This window comes from Palaemon carinicauda, chromosome 41 (assembly GCF_036898095.1).
Source record: "Palaemon carinicauda isolate YSFRI2023 chromosome 41, ASM3689809v2, whole genome shotgun sequence".
Classification (NCBI taxonomy): Eukaryota; Metazoa; Arthropoda; class Malacostraca; order Decapoda; family Palaemonidae; genus Palaemon; species Palaemon carinicauda.
The window spans coordinates 8,366,999-8,386,676 of NC_090765.1; the positions used below are offsets into that span (position 1 = coordinate 8,366,999).

At 41.4% G+C, this 19,678-nt stretch overlaps 1 protein-coding gene across 3 annotated transcripts in view; it reads left to right on the plus strand.

Annotated features, from left to right (window-relative positions):
* The window catches only part of LOC137632602 (uncharacterized), a 141,706-nt gene extending 122,909 nt beyond the window's left edge, over positions 1–18,797 (plus strand). For all 3 annotated transcript variants that reach the window (XM_068364643.1, XM_068364644.1, XM_068364642.1), the window contains exon 3: positions 14,657–18,797. In XM_068364643.1, coding sequence (XP_068220744.1) covers positions 14,657–18,269 — 3,613 coding nt within the window. In that variant the 3' untranslated portion in view covers positions 18,270–18,797. The remainder of the gene's footprint in view (positions 1–14,656) is intronic.
* Positions 18,798–19,678: the final 881 nt, after the last annotated feature.

The following is a 19,678-nucleotide window of genomic DNA, read 5'->3' on the forward strand; positions in this document are numbered from 1 at the left end:
CTGCAACCGTGGAGAATTTAAGGGCCAGTAAGTTCTTTAAATAGTGGCGTTTGAATACCATAGGGGATTTCCAACCTGTATACTTCTTAAGGTCATCAAAATCCATATTTTGAAAGTAATTGATGGAGGTTGCCACTGACCGGATATCATGAGCATGGGGAAATGATTCCGGGTTAGCTTGCTTAATAAAGTAAAGGATTTGCTGTCTGATGCCCTGAATGGAAATAGTGCCTCCTTGTTCTCTGACAAACAAGGGGCCAGACGAGCGGGTGGCAGTTCTAGCTAAAAGGCCCGGAGTGTAGTGACTGAACACAAAGAAGTATCTTGAGGAAGAGGGATAATCTTCCAAGGGGACCACCTGTTTTGGGGGTCCTCGTTTTTAGCTAAGAAGGCTCTGTCTGGGGAAAGTAGGATTTCACCTGACGGGAGGAAATCTATATTTTCAGGATTACGTGAGAGAGCTGCTAATTCTGAGATTCTAGCACCCGAGGCCAAGGCCGTTAAAAATAATGTCTTTCTAAGTAGAGAGATGTAGGAGCAGGATTCGTTATCAGTGTCTGAAGCAAGTTTTAGTTCGTCGTTCAGAGACCATGAGACTTTTTGCGGACGAACCGAAGGTCTGAGCCTAGCGCAGTCTTTCGGGATAGAGGAAAAGTAGGAATCCGCTAGGTCAATATTGAAACCCACAAGGAAGATCTTCTTCAGAGCTGACTTAATCGTTGTTATAGTACTAACTGCTAGGCCCTTGTCAAATAGGGACCTGAAGAAAGAGATGGCCAGATTAGAGGTCATCCGAGAATCTTCTGACTGTTTTAGGAAATCTGCTAATTTCTTAACGGCTGAATCGTATTGTCTAAGTGTAGAGTCCCTCTTGTCTGATTCTATAAAGAGGACATTTTCTGGGTCAATGTTCGCGTCCCTGTGGGCTGCAAACTTCATGAAATCCACAAAGTTAGGGTTTGGGCTATCCTTGAGGAATCTGACACGGTCTGAGTTTGGACTACCTGGGTCAGCTTGGGGAATGGTATCCGGAAGGGACGGAGTTTCAACTCGAGGAGGAGAGGGAACCAACTGCTTTTTGGCCAGTTCGGTGCTACTAAAGCCACTGCGCCGTGGAAGAAGCGCAGTTTGTGTAAGACTTTCATGAGAAGATTCACCATAGGAAATAGGTAATTCTTCTTCCAATGGTTCCAGTCCAGGGTTAATGCGTCCATAGCATACGCCTGAGGGTCCAGGTTCGGTGCCACATAACAGGGAAGTTTGTGGTTGAGTTGTGTCGCAAAGAGATCTACCTGGAGACCGGGAACCAGCCTGGATATCCACCGGAAAGAATTCGTGTCTAAAGACCATTCTGACTCCAGTGGCTTCGTCCTGGATAGTGAGGCCGCTATCACATTCTGGACTCCTGCTAAGTGAGTGGCTGACAGGAACCAGTTCTTTTCAAAGGCCAAGGTAAAAATCATGACCACGACTTGATTCAGGTTGGGAGATTTTGATCAGCCTCTGTTTATGCAGTGTACTACTGCAGTGCTGTCTGAGACTATCCTGACATGAGTGGACCGTGGGGGGGACAGTCGCTTCAAGGTTAGGAAGACTGCCATGGCTTCTAGTACGTTGATGTGGAAGTGTCTCATGGCGGGGGACCAGGAGCCCTAAAACATCTGTTGTTTGTAGTAGCCCCCCCCCCCCCCAACCACTTGTGGGGGAGGAAATTGCAGAGGGACCGATTTGGAAAGGTTCTCTGGTTTTGACCATGGCCTGAATCTCTTTTTCAGGATTGAGGGGATTTTGGAAATCTTGTCTCGTAATGTAGTCGTAGCTCTCTTTCTCCAAACTCGATTGATGTCTTTGAGTTTGGCTTTCAATAAGAGGTCCGTTACCGACGCAAATTGGAGTAAGCCGAGGATTCTTTCTAAGGCTCTCCTTGACACCTGTTTGTGCTTGAGGAAGTTCCTCGTCTTGGATGCTATCTCTTTGACTTTTTTGGGAGGAAGAGACAGCTTGTGACTTGTAAGGTCCCATCGGATGCCTAACCATTCGAAGTGGCTTGATGGTTGAAGGCAAGACTTTTGGAGATTGACTTGGAATCCCAGTTTGGTGAGAAACTGAACCACTTTGGTTGTAGCCTTGTTGCATTCCGAGACTGACTGGGCCCAAATGAGCCAATCGTCCAGATAGGCGATTACCTTGATCCCTTGGCTCCTGAGTTATTCTAGTACTGTTTCCCCCAGTTTTGTAAATATCCTGGGAGCTATGCTGAGGCCGAAGGGCATGGCTGAACGCGAAGGCTTTCTTGCCCAGGTGGAAGCCGAGGTAAGGAGAGAAGTTTCGTGCTACTGGGACATGATAATAGGCGTCGGTAAGATCTATAGAGGTGGTGACGGCCCCACGGGGAAGTAAGGTCCGTACCTGAGAGACAGTCAGCATACGGAACTTGTCGCAAAGAATGTAAGAATTCAGTTTCGACAAGTCCAGGACTAATCTCAACGCAGACGAATCTTTCTTGGGGACTGTGAACAGGCGTCCTTGGAATTTCAGTGATCGCACCCTCTTTATCGCTTTCTTCTTGAGTAGTTCCGTGGTGTATTCTTCCAAGATGGGAGTGGGTTTCTGGAAGAAGGTCACTGTCGGAGGTGGACCTCCTTGTGACCACTTCCAGCCTAGGCCTTTGGAGACTATGCTGTGGGCCCAGGGACTGAAGGTCCACTGGTTCCGGAAAAGATATAGTCTCCCCCCTACCTGATTCACTTCATTGCATGGAGGTGAATTTCGATCCACGGCCTCCCCTTGGACCCCTGGTCCGAGGTCTGCCTCGTTGGCGGAACTGACCTCTACCTTTGTTGCCCCCTCTAGAGTATCCTCGAAATGAACTCGAGGTCTCGTAGGATGGGTTGAAGGCAGGAGAGGTCATCCAAGATGCCATGGGAGTCGGTTGGGTACCTTGGGGTGCCGGAAGGAACACAATCTGTTGTGGAGGGGCTGCCTGTGGAGAGGCAGACTTGGAGGTAGAGGGAGTCGATGAGTGAGGGCCTTGATGAAATTGGCCACGGCTTGACTTGTATGGGGTAAAAGAGTTTTGTTTCTTTTTAAAGAAAGGTTGTTTCACACCTTCGAACTTTCTTTTGTTCGAAAGGCCCCATCTAACCTGCAAGTTTTGATTTGCCCTCGCTGCATCCTGGAGGACTTCATCAACTTCCTCCTGAGGAAAGAGAGTCTTACCCCAGCAGGAGGAGGCTATGAGTCTATTTGGCTCGTGCCGAATTGACGCTTCGGCAAGAACGTGCTTCCTGCAGTTCATCCGAGCTGTCCAGAAGTCGTGCAGGTCGACCTGGAACGTCTGGAGCAATTCTTCGCAAAAACGCGGAAGAGGAGCTCGTCATTATATAGGGAGGCCAACATTTCTGCCGAAATGATGGAGTGCAGAGATCTGGCCAGTCTGTTTAGTGCATCGAACTCAGACTTTAGAAGGTGATCCGGCAACTTGGGAAGCTTCTCAGAGAAAAGAGAGGAGGCACAGTCCGGATATAACTTCCCCACCGTGAAAGTAGCCGAGGTATCGTTCCAGAAGTCGGAAGGGCCTGGAACGAGCATAGAGATGGGGTCAGTCTCTTTAAGGACAGGCTTAGGTGAGCCCTCCTTGGCTGACTGGACGCTTAATTCCGCCACCCTGTCCGCAAGTGGACAGGGGATGGACGGAGGAGTCATGAAGATTGTATATGCCCCTTTATGGGGGGTCAACTTAGAGTTGACGCAACCCCATTCAGCGAGAGTCCTGGCCCAGACAGCTTGGGCCTGCTCGTTTAGGAAAATAAGTCTCTTTGGGGACCTTGTCCATCCTAATTAGGGCATGTTCCTTCAGGCGGACGAAACCGTTGAAGGGAAACTGAAGGCCGGGAGGGTAAAACTCCAGATCATCTAGAGGGCGGGTCCCTAAGCCCTCTAGAGTTAGTGTACCATCTAGGTACGGAGCATGTCTCGCGAACCGCCAAGGGTTGTTTTTATCAACTGGCGGCAGCTTAGAGGTGTCTGGGCCTAACGGAGGGGCTAGCTGAGTCCCGGAACGGAGGAGGTTAGCCACCATATCCTTCAACTCCGTTATGACACTTGACTGCTGTTTCATCTGCGTCGTAACTCACTCCTGAATCAAATTAAGTGTCAACGGAGGCTCCGAAGAACTACTCGCAGCCGAAGTCTTGGCCTTAGCGGACTTGCTTTTCTGAGATTTAATAGGCGGAGTAGACTGGGCCATTACAGGAATGTCAGGAGTGGTAGAGGGTCCGGAGACCGGAGACACAGATAGCGGCGAAGCTGAAGAGCTAGGCTTTGGTTTGTTTTTGCGTAGGGGCTTCACCTTGAGTCGGACAGAGAGGGAGGGTTCCCAAGGAGAAGTCTGCGGCTTATCAAAGCCATGGAAAGAAAAGCCAGGAGAGAGAGAAGGCGAAAGGAAGGAATCTGCCAACTCAACACCACTAACCTGCTCGTCCATGGGTTCCGTGTTGATATCCAGTGAGGAGACTTCCCCCGAGAGCTGGTTCTCCTCCTCCAGGGGTATAGTCGCTCTGATAGCTGCAATCATGGGAGCGGCGACATCAGCAGGTACTGCGGCGGAAGAGGAGCCTGGGGCAGCCGGTGGGGGCGTTACGGCCGAACCCCGAAACCGAAGACCGGAGGCTGGTCTTAGCCGTCCGGAGGGCATCCTCGTCAGCCTGGAAATGGTGAGGATACTCAGAGCATTGAAGGAAAGAATATATAAACATATCCCAAAACTAAAACAATATCAATACTGTAATCTCATAGTGTACCAAAATAAGAACCACCGGAATAAGATATTAATTATTATAAGCATATAATAAGTAGTACATACATATACCAAAGGCACTTCCCCCAATTTTGGGGGGTAGCCGACATCAACATGAACAAAACAAAAAAGGGGACCTCTACTCTCTATGTTCCTCCAGCCTAACCAGGGACTCAGCCGAGTTCAGCTGGTACTGCTAGGGTGCCACAGCCCAACCTCCCACATTTCCACCACAGATGAAGCTTCATACTGCTGAGTCCCCTACTGCTGCTACCTCCGCGGTCATCTAAGGCACCGGAGGAAGCAGCAGGGCCTACCGGAACTGCGTCACAATCGCTCGCCATTCATTCCTATTTCTAGCACGCTCTCTTGCCTCTCTCACATCTATCCTCCTATCACCCAGAGCTTTCTTCACACCATCCATCCACCCAAACCTTGGCCTTCCTCTTGTACTTCTCCCATCAACTCTTGCATTCATCACCTTCTTTAGCAGACAGCCATTCTCCATTCTCTCAACATGGCCAAACCACCTCAACACATTCATATCCACTCTAGCCGCTAACTCATTTCTTACACCCGTTCTCACCCTCACCACCTCATTCCTGACCCTATCTACTCGAGATACACCAGCCATACTCCTCAGACACTTCATCTCAAACACATTCAATTTCTGTCTCTCCATCACTTTCATTCCCCACAACTCCGATCCATACATCACAGTTGGTACAATCACTTTCTCATATAGAACTCTCTTTACATTCATGCCCAACCCTCTATTTTTTACTACTCCCTTAACTGCCCCCAACACTTTGCAACCTTCATTCACTCTCTGACGTACATCTGCTTCCACTCCACCATTTGCTGCAACAACAGACCCCAAGTACTTAAACTGATCCACCTCCTCAAGTAACTCTCCATTCAACATGACATTCAACCTTGCACCACCTTCCCTTCTCGTACATCTCATAACCTTACTCTTACCCACATTAACTCTCAACTTCCTTTTCTCACACACTCTTCCAAATTCTGTCACTAGTCGGTCAAGCTTCTCTTCTGTGTCTGCTACCAGTACCGTATCATCCGCAAACAACAACTGATTTACCTCCCATTCATGATCATTCTCGTCTACCAGTTTTAATCCTCGTCCAAGCACTCGAGCATTCACCTCTCTCACCACTCCATCAACATACAAGTTAAACAACCACGGTGACATCACACATCCCTGTCTCAGCCCCACTCTCACCAGAAACCAATCGCTCACTTCATTTCCTATTCTAACACATGCTTTACTACCTTTGTAGAAACTTTTCACTGCTTGCAACAACCTTCCACCAACTCCATATAACCTCATCACATTCCACATTGCTTCCCTATCAACTCTATCATATGCTTTCTCCAGATCCATAAACGCAACATACACCTCCTTACCTTTTGCTAAATATTTCTCGCATATCTGTCTAACTGTAAAAATCTGATTCATACAACCCCTACCTCTTCTAAAACCCCCCTGTACTTCCCAGATTGCATTCTCTGTTTTATCCTTAATCCTATCAATCAGTACTCTACCATACACTTTTCCAATTACACTCAACAAACTAATACCTCTTGAATTACAACACTCATGCACATCTCCCTTACCCTTATATAGTGGTACAATACATGCACAGACCCAATCTACTGGTACCATTGACAACACAAAACACACATTAAACAATCTCACCAACCATTCAATTACAGTCACACCCCCTTCCTTCAACATCTCAGCTTTCACACCATCCATACCAGATGCTTTTCCTACTCTCGTTTCATCTAGTGCTCTCCTCACTTCCTCTATTGTAATCTCTCTCTCATTCTCATCTCCCATCACTGGCACCTCAACACCTGGAACAGCAATAATCTCTGCCTCCCTATCATCCTCAACATTCAGCAAACTTTCAAAATATTCCGCCCACTTTTTCCTTGCCTCCTCTCCTTTTAACAACCTTCCATTTCCATCTTTCACTGTCTCTTCAATTCTTGTGCCGGCCTTTCTTACTCTCTTCACTTCTTTCCAAAACTACTTCTTATTCTCTTCATATGACTGACCCAGTCCCTGGCCCCACCTCAGGTCAGCTGCCCTCTTTGCCTCACGTACCTTGCGCTTTACTTCCACCTTTTTCTCTCTATATTTTTCATACTTCTCTATACTATTACTCTGCAGCCATTCTTCAAAAGCCCTCTTTTTCTCTTCCACTTTTACCTTCACCCCTTCATTCCACCATTCACTGCCCTTCCTCATGCTGCCTCTAACAACCTTCTTGCCACATACATCACTTGCAATCCCAACAAAATTTTCTTTTGCTAACTTCCACTCCTCCTCTAAATTACCAGTTTCTCTTACTCTCACCTCGTCATATGCCATTTTCAACCTTTCCTGATATTTACTTTTTACCCCAGGTTTTATTAGCTCTTCAACCCTCACTAGCTCCCTTTTACATCCACCTACTCTATTCCCCCACTCTTTTGCTACAACCAATTTTCCTTCCACCAAAAAATGATCAGACATACCGTTAGCCATACCCCTAAACACGTGCACGTCTTTCAATCTTCCAAACATTCTTTTAGTTATCAACACATAATCCATTAATGCCCTTTCTACTACTCTTCCATTTGCCACTCTTACCCATGTAGTAAAATTGAAAAAATCTTACGTCGTCATTAAGCAAAATTGAGGAGAGGTCGTAACACAAGGTGCACGCCTTAGGGAACCAAACCATGTAGGAGGGCTGGCCCGGCTCACGGACGAAAGAGATTGCGCAGTGTGCGTGGGACCGACAGACATCGTGGCCTACCGGATCCGAGAAGGAGGCGGAGCAACCTTTGGCAGCACAGCGGACTTTCTGTAATAAAAAAGTTAAATAAGTCTCGATGCTCCCTAAGACACTAACATAACCATGGGATTATAAGGAGCTGGGAGAATATGAGGTGTGTATTAAAAAGGGGGTTATGCCAAAAGGGGAGCCGGAGCTCCGCTGTAATAATAACATAGTGAGAATGTATAAACTCCGTAGTGCGCCGGAGTCATGCAAATATACGGGGGCCGGAGCCCCCAAGTAATTACAGGTTAATTTAGGCATAGTGATTGAAAGATCTCCGGAATGTGCCGGAGATCTGGAGGAAAGTCCTCTAAAAACTAAAATTAATATATATATACATATATAGGAAAAGGATCCCGAAGGATACTTAGGTGAGCCCCGGAGGAGGGGTGGGTGGTAAGTCGTGTGAAGATGCCGTAGCAGGAGTCAAGGTACAAGTGACCAACGAGGGGACAAATCCCTGCCGTAGGGGTGCACCTAGATAAAAGGGAAGTTAAGAGTTCCCAGCTCATACATAAAACTCATGGCGGAGTTGGATAGATTTTCAGACCCAACTCCCTGGCCGAAGCGGGGAGAGGGTGGAACTAGGTGAGGGGGAACTAAAGGCGGCTCTAAGGCGGGCCAACTAACCTAAAATATACTCTCTCACACGAACAGGACTACCCTAAACACTAGCCTTTAAATACACAAACAAGTAACCATAATACGCAATAATAAAGTAAGCTAAAACCAATATGCAATAAAATGATTTCCCACACAGATAAGAGATAGAGAGAGGGAGAACGCTTTCCTGTATGAACAGAAAACGGGAACTCCAGCCTCTCGCACTGTGTCAACAAACCCATAGGGGAGAGATGGAGAGAGGGAGAAAACGTGATTGTATGAACAGAAAACGGGAACTCCAACCTCTCGCACTCGTGGTTGCTCTAAGAATAAATAACAAACCTCAAAATAAACACACACCTCAGTCCGTGAATACAATAAAGCAGTAAACAATAATAAGAAACGAAGGATAGCGAAAAACGGGAACTGAACAGTGAATAATGGCGAAAATAAAACAAAGCCAAGTGGTGGTACTAAACTATAATAAAGCCTTGAACGCTATCCTTCGTTCGTCAAAGATACGGACTCGTAAGCGTTGAAAAGTACCAAAAGGCTTACAAAACATGGTTCAAAATAAACGGCACAAGGCCAAGAATCTATAATAAGATAAATGGACCTAAAACGACAATAGTACCAAACGGGCATACAAAAGAATTGAAACTTATGAACGTAACAATAATGGCCGCCATCACCGCGGAAGGCGTAAGGCCGGTCGCACTAACAAACACTAAAATTGCAAAAAGTAATAATAGCCCGGTACTAAATTAGCTGTCAAAACAATCTATGGTACTTAACATTGGTCCAGCGGAAAGAAGAGCTTCAGCCATGGCGAAAAACAGCTCAAAACACGAACAAAAGCAGAGCACAAACACGAAGCAAACAACGCTTACGACGTCCAAAAGAAGGATGTTGTTCAGATGGCGCTCGTGTCGGGCGTCGGTGGTGTGGTTCAGGTAACGTAGCTAGTGCCTCTGTATCGGCCCATCCCTTTTGACGAAGGAATTAGCTAAATGGAAGACAGCCTATGAATAGTGGTTTTCACACGCCCCTGCTTTATACACGACACCCTCAGGGTGCTCGTGCGAGGGTAGTAACCTCTGCATTCCATGCTTTTAACTTTCTCTGGTATATTTGGAAGTATTTATATCAGAAAAGTGTGAAGAAGGACCCTTTTCACCGGGCATCACAGGTCGACCCAGAAATATATATATAGTGTGTGTATATGCTCAGCAAAAGCACTGGTGCATGCAATATTTAGATTTAAGAATTACGGGGATGTGTATGTATTTTTTAACATTGGGTTTGCATCAGTTTATTTATAGCACAAGTTTCTTTTTTTCACTATTTTACTGTGAAACTTTTTTAAAATTTATGAAGATACATTTCATTTCATCTGGAATGAGAGAGAGAGAGAGAGAGAGAGAGAGAGAGAGAGAGAGAGAGAGAGAGAGGGAGGGGGGGGTAGTAGTCAATATCATTTGAGGCCACTTGCTCTCGGTCACCAACTGTGTTAACAGTGGAAAGCTTAAGTAACTCGCGAAAACATCTTCACTTGCCACGTGAGGCCAAGGAAAGTCTATAATGGTCTGAAATGTAATACATTTTAGAAAAACAAGGTCCTGTAACTGATGTTTTGAAGGCTATCCAAAGAGTATGTGAAACAACAAAAATGTCAGGAAAAACTATTCTGGAATAAGGAATGAAGCAAGTGAGAAGGAAAAGCTATTGGAATCTCCAGTGATTCAAAGAAAGAAAAGACGAAACGTTAGACCAGTGACGGACTTTCATGATTTTGATGAAAAGATTCTGCAAAGAACAATTCTTGGTTTCTATGATCGGAAGGAAATTCCTACTCCCGAAAAAGTGCTGGTAGCAATGAAAGGAATATCAGTTTTAGTGGAAGTAGAGAATCTCTTCAAAAGGTGATTAGAAAAATAGGTTTTCGCTATGCAAAAGTGAACGGTTGACATTTCTTAATGGAGAGAGATGTTCTGTCTTTGCGAATAATTTTTTTTTTTTACAAAAAATAAGAAATGCCAAGAAATTAAGAACGTCCAACTTTATACTGGGACGAAACGTGTAAACCAAAACTACAGTGTTGATAAATGCTGGATAGATACAAGCTCCTCTGAAGTAACAGGCCTTAAACAACCCCATGGGAAAAGGGGATGTTTTATTGTTTTGCATGCTGGCTCTAAAGACGGTTTTGTGCCAAATGCACAATTGATATTCCTTGCTAAAACCGATGAAGATTATGATCACCAGATGAACGGCATTGTGTTCAAAACGTGGTTCCGTACGCAACTCATTCCTTATACTGTATGCCTGCATCGTCTGTTATAGTCATGAATAACACATCCTACCATTCTGTGAAGTTGGCAGTCTACCGACATCATCTAATAAAGATACCATCAGAGAATGGATTATAGAAATGGGGATTATTCAAAAGAACACTTGCTAAAAAGAGAACTGTTACCAATGGTGAAAAAGCACACACGGAACATGGAAAATAAGTATGTCATTGACAAGTTTACAGCAGAGTACAGCCATAAAGTGATTCGTATACTGCCGCACTAATGTCAATACAACCCTTTTGAATATATAGGGGGCCATGTGAAAAACTATATAGCAAGAAAGGTAATTTTGTAATGAAGGACTTGGAGTTAATATCACAGGAATCTCTGTATAGAATAACAAAGGAATATTGGGGCAAAGCTGTAAGACATGCTGAGACTTTGCAACATGAAGAATGATATTGCCATAAATAAATTACAGTAATGCCTCACAATACGAAATTAATTGATTCCGTAGTAGCTTTTGTACTGTAATTTTTCCGCATTGTGAGTCGCCTTTTACATGTAAATAGCCTAATTTGTTCCAGGCCCTACCAAAACACCACATTAAATGCTTATAATAAGGCTAAATTCAATCAAACAGAACCATATGGATCATTCAGTAATAACCTATCCGCTAATAATCTATTGAGTAGATGTATAATTAGAGGAAACAGTAATACAAAGCAATAATGCTAGGAAAATACAGTAACAAAAATGTGGAGCCTTACCTTTGGAGTGAGGCGATGTCTGAGAGCGAATTTGTGGATGGTAGAGGAGGATGACAAACGGCATCAAATATTAACATGTGGCAGAAAACAAGTACACTTAACTTTACAAAACAGATGAATAAATGGCAGAAAACAATAAAACTTAATTTTAGGGAACACATTAACAAATGGCAGAAAATATCAACACTTATTTTTATGATAAACTTAAAATTAAATATATTTTCTTTTTCTAATTTTGTATTTTTTTTTTTACTTTACATTCTGTGTTTTATAAATTTAATTGTATATTTTCTTCATCACTGACACTTTTCTTCCTTTTTGAATCACTTTGAGCTTCCTCTTGGTCTACTAGTACTGAAGGCCTCTTTTTAAAAGAAAACTATCCAAGGAAGCCTGTTTCTGCCTGCTTCTTAAAATGTTCCTGAAATGACAAAGGCAAACGTCATTTAATTATTCAAGCGACGACCTGTGACCATCTTTTTTTTTATGCGTTTTTGACAAAAGCTGCTATTTCATGGTAGTAAGTTAGAGCCTCCTTAATTTCTGCTGTGGTCATACGGTTATTCCCCTCCTCCTCGCTGCTAGAGAACTGTTCCTGAACTTTATTCAGTTGCATGACCTCCAACTCTTTTAGGTCGTTTGTCGTAAGTTCCTCTAGGTGCTCCTCAATAAGCTCATTGCTGTCGGCCTCATCAACTTCCAGACCCATGGATGTTCCGAGTGTAACGATCTCGGCAACCTCATTTTAAGCAATAGGTTCAGGATCGTCAATTTTTTCGAAATAGTCTTCTCTTCAGCTTGGCCTACGTGGAAGCCCTAGAAATCAAGTGCGGAGATAGCATCAGACCACAGCTTCTCCACAGAGTTCAAGGTGTGCCTCGAAACCTCCCGTCAAGCTGTATCAATGATTATGAGGCATATCATAGCATTGAAATGCTCCTTCCATAATTCACCAAGTGTGAGGATTGTGCTCCTAGTGATTTCGAAACATATCTTGAAGAGATATTTCGTGTAGAGTTTCTTAAAGTTGGAAATTACTTGCTGGTCCATGTTTTGGAGGAGAGGGGTAATGTTAGGCGGAAGATAGAGAACCATGATGAAGGACTACTCTGCTAGGATATCTTCCTCGAGGCATTTTCTTCCTGAAAAGCCTTGTTTCGTAGCAGTTGAAGACTTGCTGGGGACTGTAGCCCTCCTGGACAGTCACCTCATTGAATGTCTTAACAAAGGCTTCGGCCGCTTTCGTATCCGAGCTTGCAGCCTCCCCATAACGCACAACTGAATAAACGCTAGACCGTCTGAAATTTTTTCAAACCACCCCCGAGAAGCTTTATACTCTGGGGGTGCCTGCTTTAATGTCCCTTCTCCTACACCGTCTTCAGCCTGAGCATGCACGACATCACCCAAAATGGCGTTGGCCTTCTGGCTGATTATCGTCTCGGTGATGTCTCCAGCAATTTCTTTGTCCTTAATTCAAACAAGCAGCAGTCTCTCCACCTCATAATGGATGTGGCTCCTCATGCTGGAGAAAACAGTCATGCCCTTAGGTGTTGCTGCTTTGGTGGCTTCCTTCTGTTTAAGGATAGTGCCTATTGTTGACGAATTTCGGCCATATTCCTTCATGATCACATTTAACTGCATGCCAGGCCTGTATTTCTTGATTATTTCCATCTGTCTCCATAGAAAGCATCCTCTTTTTCTTACCCTGCACATCAGCCACTTTCTTGGGACCCATGGCTAATAACATAATGTAAATATGTACAAAATATACAAAAGTCACGAAAGCCAAATCACAAACACAAAGTTAATGCGTACAATACCACTGCCGAAATTAAATTTAAAAGAGGAACGCCAGTGCGTAGATGCATGATGGGATACGGTACAGTAGATACTGACCAATAGGAGAGCAGGATCACATGGCGGTAACTAGCATCTGAGTCGGGAGATGACCAATGGGAGTGGGGGAGGATGATGGTTAGTTTACGGGCTGGTGGCACGCGAATTTTATAATCAGTCTCTAAGACGGTCGGGTTCTCGTACCGTACCTCCTTTCGTAGCATGAAACATTTTTTGCAGTGTGAGTCGGAAAATTCTTTGCGTTTCGTTTTGCAGCGCGAAAATTTTGTAAGCAGAATCTTTCCTATCGAGATGTATGACTATTCTCAACTCATTTGTCATTGATCTCGACTCCTCTCATGACGACAACGGTGATTCGCTGTAAAGCCAGTGTTTTTTTTTTTTTTTTTTTACCAAGAATTTATGAATTTTTTGTAAAATTGATGATTAAATAAGCAAGTTTTTGTTTTCCTTCAAAAGATAAGTGTATTAAAATATGCTACATATAATGCTAATATCTGTACAGCAGTATTTACTTTATCCATTAATACATAGAATGATAGAAAATATATGCAAATAATACATATATAGGAAGAAATGAAAAGAATAGGGAACGAAAATAAGTAAACCGGTGTAGGCTACTTATAAAAACCTAACCTTTAACTGCTAACCCCAAGGTCTTAAAAGCAAAACTAATCCCCCCGCCCCATGTGTGATCCAGTTTAATTTCAGGTGTGTTTGTTTTAAGAGTTGTAGAGTTGTAAAGGAAAGTGATCAAAAGAAGAGGAATCCTCCACTAAGTATTTTGAGAAGGGCCGTCGCTCAACAGTCGGCTTTGATTGGAATAGGTATAGTAGCTGCGAGAAGCAGCATCCCCTCCCGCTATTGGATAGTAGGTGCCAGACCCTCGATAATTTCTTCAACGGCTATTACTATCTTCTGCCTGAGGATACCCCCTTTTAAATAACTTAGGTTTGTATAGCTAGGAAAAGTACAAGTTAATTTTAATTTTACTAGTTAATTTTAATTTAATTTTATTTTTATGATAGCTGACTTTAACAGAAAATTGATAGGTGCAAAGGTTTTATGGTAGTGCATTTGAGCATTATTTTAGAACTAGTATATGTGACCCATGAAAATTAGATAGATGTGGACGCTCACATTCAAACCTTCCCACCCCCATACACAGAGTTAAACCTTCCCCCTTTCCTAATTAAAATCCCTTTCACCAGTGTATGACTACTCTCTCTCTCCCTACCCTAGGAATGAAGAGAGACAGAGTATTTATATGTCTGGAAATGCATTTAGGCGTGACCAGAAAGAAATATATATATATATATATATATATATATATATATATATATATATATATATATATATATATATATATATATATATATACTGTATATCTTTAGCCAGACACATGCTCTATATTATATAGGGATATTACTTTATATACTAATGTAAGTAAGAAAGTATAGTTAGTTTTCTTTATTGCAGAAAGGAATGTTATGAAGTACCTATATATGGCATGGCTGAAGTTTCTCCTGGTGACTACTATGATCATGAAACAAGACACTTTTCACATGCTCGGGACTTGGAGCACATAAAAACTGAAAAGATGGTTCTCTTCAAATTGGAAACTTTCAAAAAGGATTTTTATGAACTTTCAAAAACCAATAAGGTATTGAGCCAATCAATGTGGGTAATTGACTATGGTAAAGAAACCCCTGTTGATACTATTCTGATAAAAGGAAAAAAATGCTTAGAGGAAAGATGTTTGGAAGTTCCAGAGGAGAATGAGAGGTGCAGGGTATTGTCTGTTTTTTATAGTTACCCTGCAAACCTACTTTTGTGTTTTAATGAAGAAATTCCAGGTGATGTTTTCAAAACATTTGAGGGTCATCTTCATAGCATGTGTAGTCAACCTCCTCCTTATAGTGTTGTGTTCTCAAAATCATTAACAGATAAATTTGTGTGTGGATATATTTATCCAATTTATTCTGAACCGGGGAAAAGGTTTGATACGTTCATTTATGGTATAAATGAATTTTTTTCCGTGTTGCGAGAAGCAACAGTAAGCACTCTTCCTACATCTGCTATAGTGGATAAACCAAATAACAGATATTCTGGTAGGGTCAGGGATTCTGTTTCAGATGGTTTCAAAACTAACATTAAATCTGAGTTAAATGTAGAGGTTTTGTCAGAAACTAAAAATACTGTTGGAACCTTCAACTCTGATAACATAGCTGTTGTTCATTCAAATAGACTTATAAAACAAGGCAGTGTAGGACATGGAATTACTAAGAGTTCCGGAGTAAAAGGTGAAATACCCTGCACTCATAAAGAAAGTGTAGGGAGAGGACGAGGAACAATGAAAGGGAGAGGATATAGTGTTGGATCATGTACACAGAGAGCAGAGTACACCACTAGAGTTGGTGAAAGTAGAACAAAAGAATCATTAAATTTGTCAATGGATAGGAAGTTACAAGATTTTTGTGATAATTTCTCAATAGAATTGGGTTGTACTCCTGTAAAAAGCCTGAATACTAATAGTGCAAATGTAAAGAAAGTTACTAAAAATACCGGTACTAGTGATGTTACTGTTGAATATATTCATGAACAACATGTGAAAAGGAAAAATACCGATATGGTAACCACTCATACATTGTGTGCTTCCAATGCACTAAATACTCCAAATTCAGAAATCTTGACAGATCATTGTCAGCATACCCATGGATTAAACATCTCTTGTGGCAACCAGCACATAGACACCGACTGTATAGTATCTCAGAGTGATAGCAGTGATTTATTTAGAGATAATGTCGTGGAACAAAATAAAGATCAGGTCATTCGTGAAGAAAAATTTGATCGTTGTAATGGTGGGAGTACATTAACCATGTCAGAGGACTGTAACAAAAAATTACATGAAGACAATGTCAAGAAATCCAAGAGGGGCAGTGCTTCATACAGTGAACTCCCTGAAGATAATAATGATAAACCAGCTTTCTATACAAAAGAAGAAACTCAACCAGCTAATAAATTCCTAGGAGGTGATATTAAAATATATAAGACTGCTGAACCATCTAATAAACTTCCAAGAGGTGATATTAAGAAATCAGAAGATGATAATAGGAAATCACAAGTTACCAAGGAAAAAGATACTAGTGAGTCTAAGGGGACAATAAAAGAAAGTAGTTCGAAGAAAAGTACTTGGAGTCAGAACTGTAACTCTACGATGTCTGTGAATGCTGAACTAGCTAATGAAATTCCAAAAGGTGATGTTAAGAAATCAGAATATGATGATAGAAAATCACAGGATATCAAGGAGAAAGATACTAATAAATCTAAAGTGACAGTAAAAGAAACTGATTTTAAGAAGAGGGCTCTGAGACGGAACTTTAACTCTACGATATCTGAGAATGCTAAAAAGGAAATGGGGCATAATGAGGAAACAAAAAAAAGCAAAAAATCTGAGAAGAAAGTAGACCCAAATATATGCTTGCAGGTGGAGACGAACAATAAAAATCTCGTCCAGGGATTGTGTAATGAAGATCAAGATGAAAAATCATATTTGAAAATAGGAAATCAGGATAATCATAAAGTCAAGACTTGTAAGGAAAAACCTCAAATGAAAAGCACTTTCCTTGAAGCTGATAAAACAGCAGATGATATGCTTGGATTCCAGCGAAAATACTATGGTGTTGTCAATGATACATCTCTTGAGAAAGTGATCCTACTTCTAGGGGCTTCAGGAAGTGGTAAGACTACACTAGTGAATTTAGCTGCTAATTATTTCAAAGAAAAGAAATCTGCTGATGAGGAACTGTATCATGTAGTGACTTCTTCACCAACATCAGAGATCACAGCTTATACATTCTGTTCTGCTCCTGATGAGATTCATATTACAATTATAGATACCCCTGGCCTTAATGATACGTCTGGAGCTGAAGTACGAGACCATATACAATCTCTTAAAACTTTTCTTGCAAATGCATCAGCCAGTGAATTTCAAATTCATGCAATAGGTTTTGTTGCACAGGCATACTTAGTTCGCTTAACATCCTCTGAGCGCTTGGTAATGGATTATGTGTCAACAATATTTGGCCAAGGTGTTAAAGATCACTTGATAACTTTAGTTACCTTTGCAGATAATCAAGATAATCCTCCAGTTGTTGAGGCCATGAAGAATTATGGAGTGAGCTTCAAACTTTCTTTGAAATTTAATAATTCTGCCTTACATAATAATAAAGCAGAGGAAGTAGATGATATAGATAGAGTTTATTGGAGGATTTGTTGGAGAAATTGGAAGAAATGCATGAAAACATTAAGAGATTTGTCACCTCTTTCTGTCAGTACTATGAAGGCAGTTCACAGTGAGGTATTTGCTTCTACAATACTAAAATCTACTGAAAGAGATTTAACGGGTAATTTGAAAACCTTTTTTGGTTATTCTAAGGAGGACAGAATTAGTTCCAAAGAAGCCCGCAAAGTTTGTGCAGAAATCTGGAATTTGGCAGCTGTATTGCAACATTTCAGAAGTTTGAACAACGGTTTACACAACAGCCGTGAAGATATACTTATTGAATTTGCTGTAGAGATTTGTAAAGCAAAGCAAATATTTGATAAAGAGAACATATGTTTTCTTTCATTAAATCCTGACACACCCTTAATTATCAGTGGATTACAGGTTATTCAGACCATGGAATCCCTATATAAGCAATCAAAGAGTTTGCATACTAAGACAAATACTTTGTCAAAGAATGTAACAGAGTGGACACACTGTCACAATTGTGATGATGACCACAAAATGGAAAGACTGTCACGTGGAATATTGAAAAAACTGACAGGATCTGATAAAGATGAAGTTGCCCTTAGATGCATAGAATGCAGCTGCCCTGGAGATGTACATGGTGTCAGTGAAACTAGATCTCCTTTTCATCCTGACATAGTAATAGAAAAAACATATACTGATCTTCAAAATGTAATTCATCAGTATTCTATTCCAAACTTCCCCATTCCAGAAGACTGGTATTTGAAGTTCCTAAATCAACTTTTACCATTGGAATACACAGATTTTATGAAGGATATCGATACTTTTGTAAAGAAATAGTATTTTAGAATATTTCTAGGTATTGTGAAGGGAATAATTACCTTTTAATAAATTAGGCTACCCTCAATCTAATCGAATGACATTTGATTCTGTTCCATGTTTGTATTTGTGAAATATAATCTGCAGTTAATAAGAAATATGATGTTATATGTATAGGTTTACCTATAGACATGAAGGATTTTTCAGTAATGTGTGTAGCAATTTGTAGTGTACTATGCCATTATGAGTATATAGTGATATGAAATTAAAGGGCCATTACCTCTGTGCTCGTAAAAACTCTTTAACATCCAAGAATTTGAGTGAATTTTCCTCTGGGTAATTGTTGAACCTTAGGTTAATGATTTGGTGCTCCATTAAAATATATCACTGGTAATAGTATACTACTTTCATTTCGATGAATAATGCTCAAAACTTGTAACCATTGTTAGTAATAATGATTTTTCTTAGTAATAATAATTTGTAAAGTGGTAATTTTTTGGTATTACTTCAGCAGTATCATTTGCAATAAAATTGAGAGAATACTGTATTTTATATTTCAAAACTTGATTAACCCACATGAGTTTATCAAAGCAAAATTCAAGGCCAAAAACCCCCACTTTTTATGACTAATCAAAGCGTGATGGAAATGAGTAGGGAAAACTAAGTGTAACCATAAGTAAAATGATGAGACGATTGGGAATTTTAGAATTAGGAAAGTGGATCAGAAGAGATAGCCAAGGGAAGGAAAACCCTTGTCTTTAAAGTCGAGTGGTAGTTTAACTAAAGGGTTTCTCAAATAGTGGCAGCTTGCAGCAAAAAATTAAAAATGGTAGCCAGTGTATAGATATTGTTCAAAATAAAACAAACATGAAAGGAAATTTTAAATCCTAAAAATATATTTTTATCTTAATAATATCCTAAATTGTTAGCGTTTAAGCTTAATTTCTTAATTTTAAAATTAAATCCATACTTGTTTTACTTGATATTGGAAGACTAATACAGGTAAAGGTTAAAGGCCACTCATGAATGGCAGATCAAGGGACAGTGACATTGGCCTATCAAGCAGGACAATTCCCTAGAGACTAACCATATATACATATGATCAGCGGCCAAGCTAGGACCAAGGAGGGTCAGGCAATGGTTGCTAATGACTCAGCAGATAGACCTATAGGCTCCCCTAAAAACAGCCATCCTTAGGTCTCAAGGATGGTGAGGTTGCAGCGACCAAAGGAACTAATGAATTTAACCGGGACTCGAACCCCAGTCTGGCGTTCACCATTCAGGGACGTTACCACATCAGCTACCACAACCCTGTAGTGGTCTTGAAGTGTGGATGGATGTAGAGTACATTTTTCCCACTGGAAGCACTGCAATGCATTATGCTGTGAGGATTTGCAGTACTCTGTAGAAAAGAATTTAATCTTTTCAGA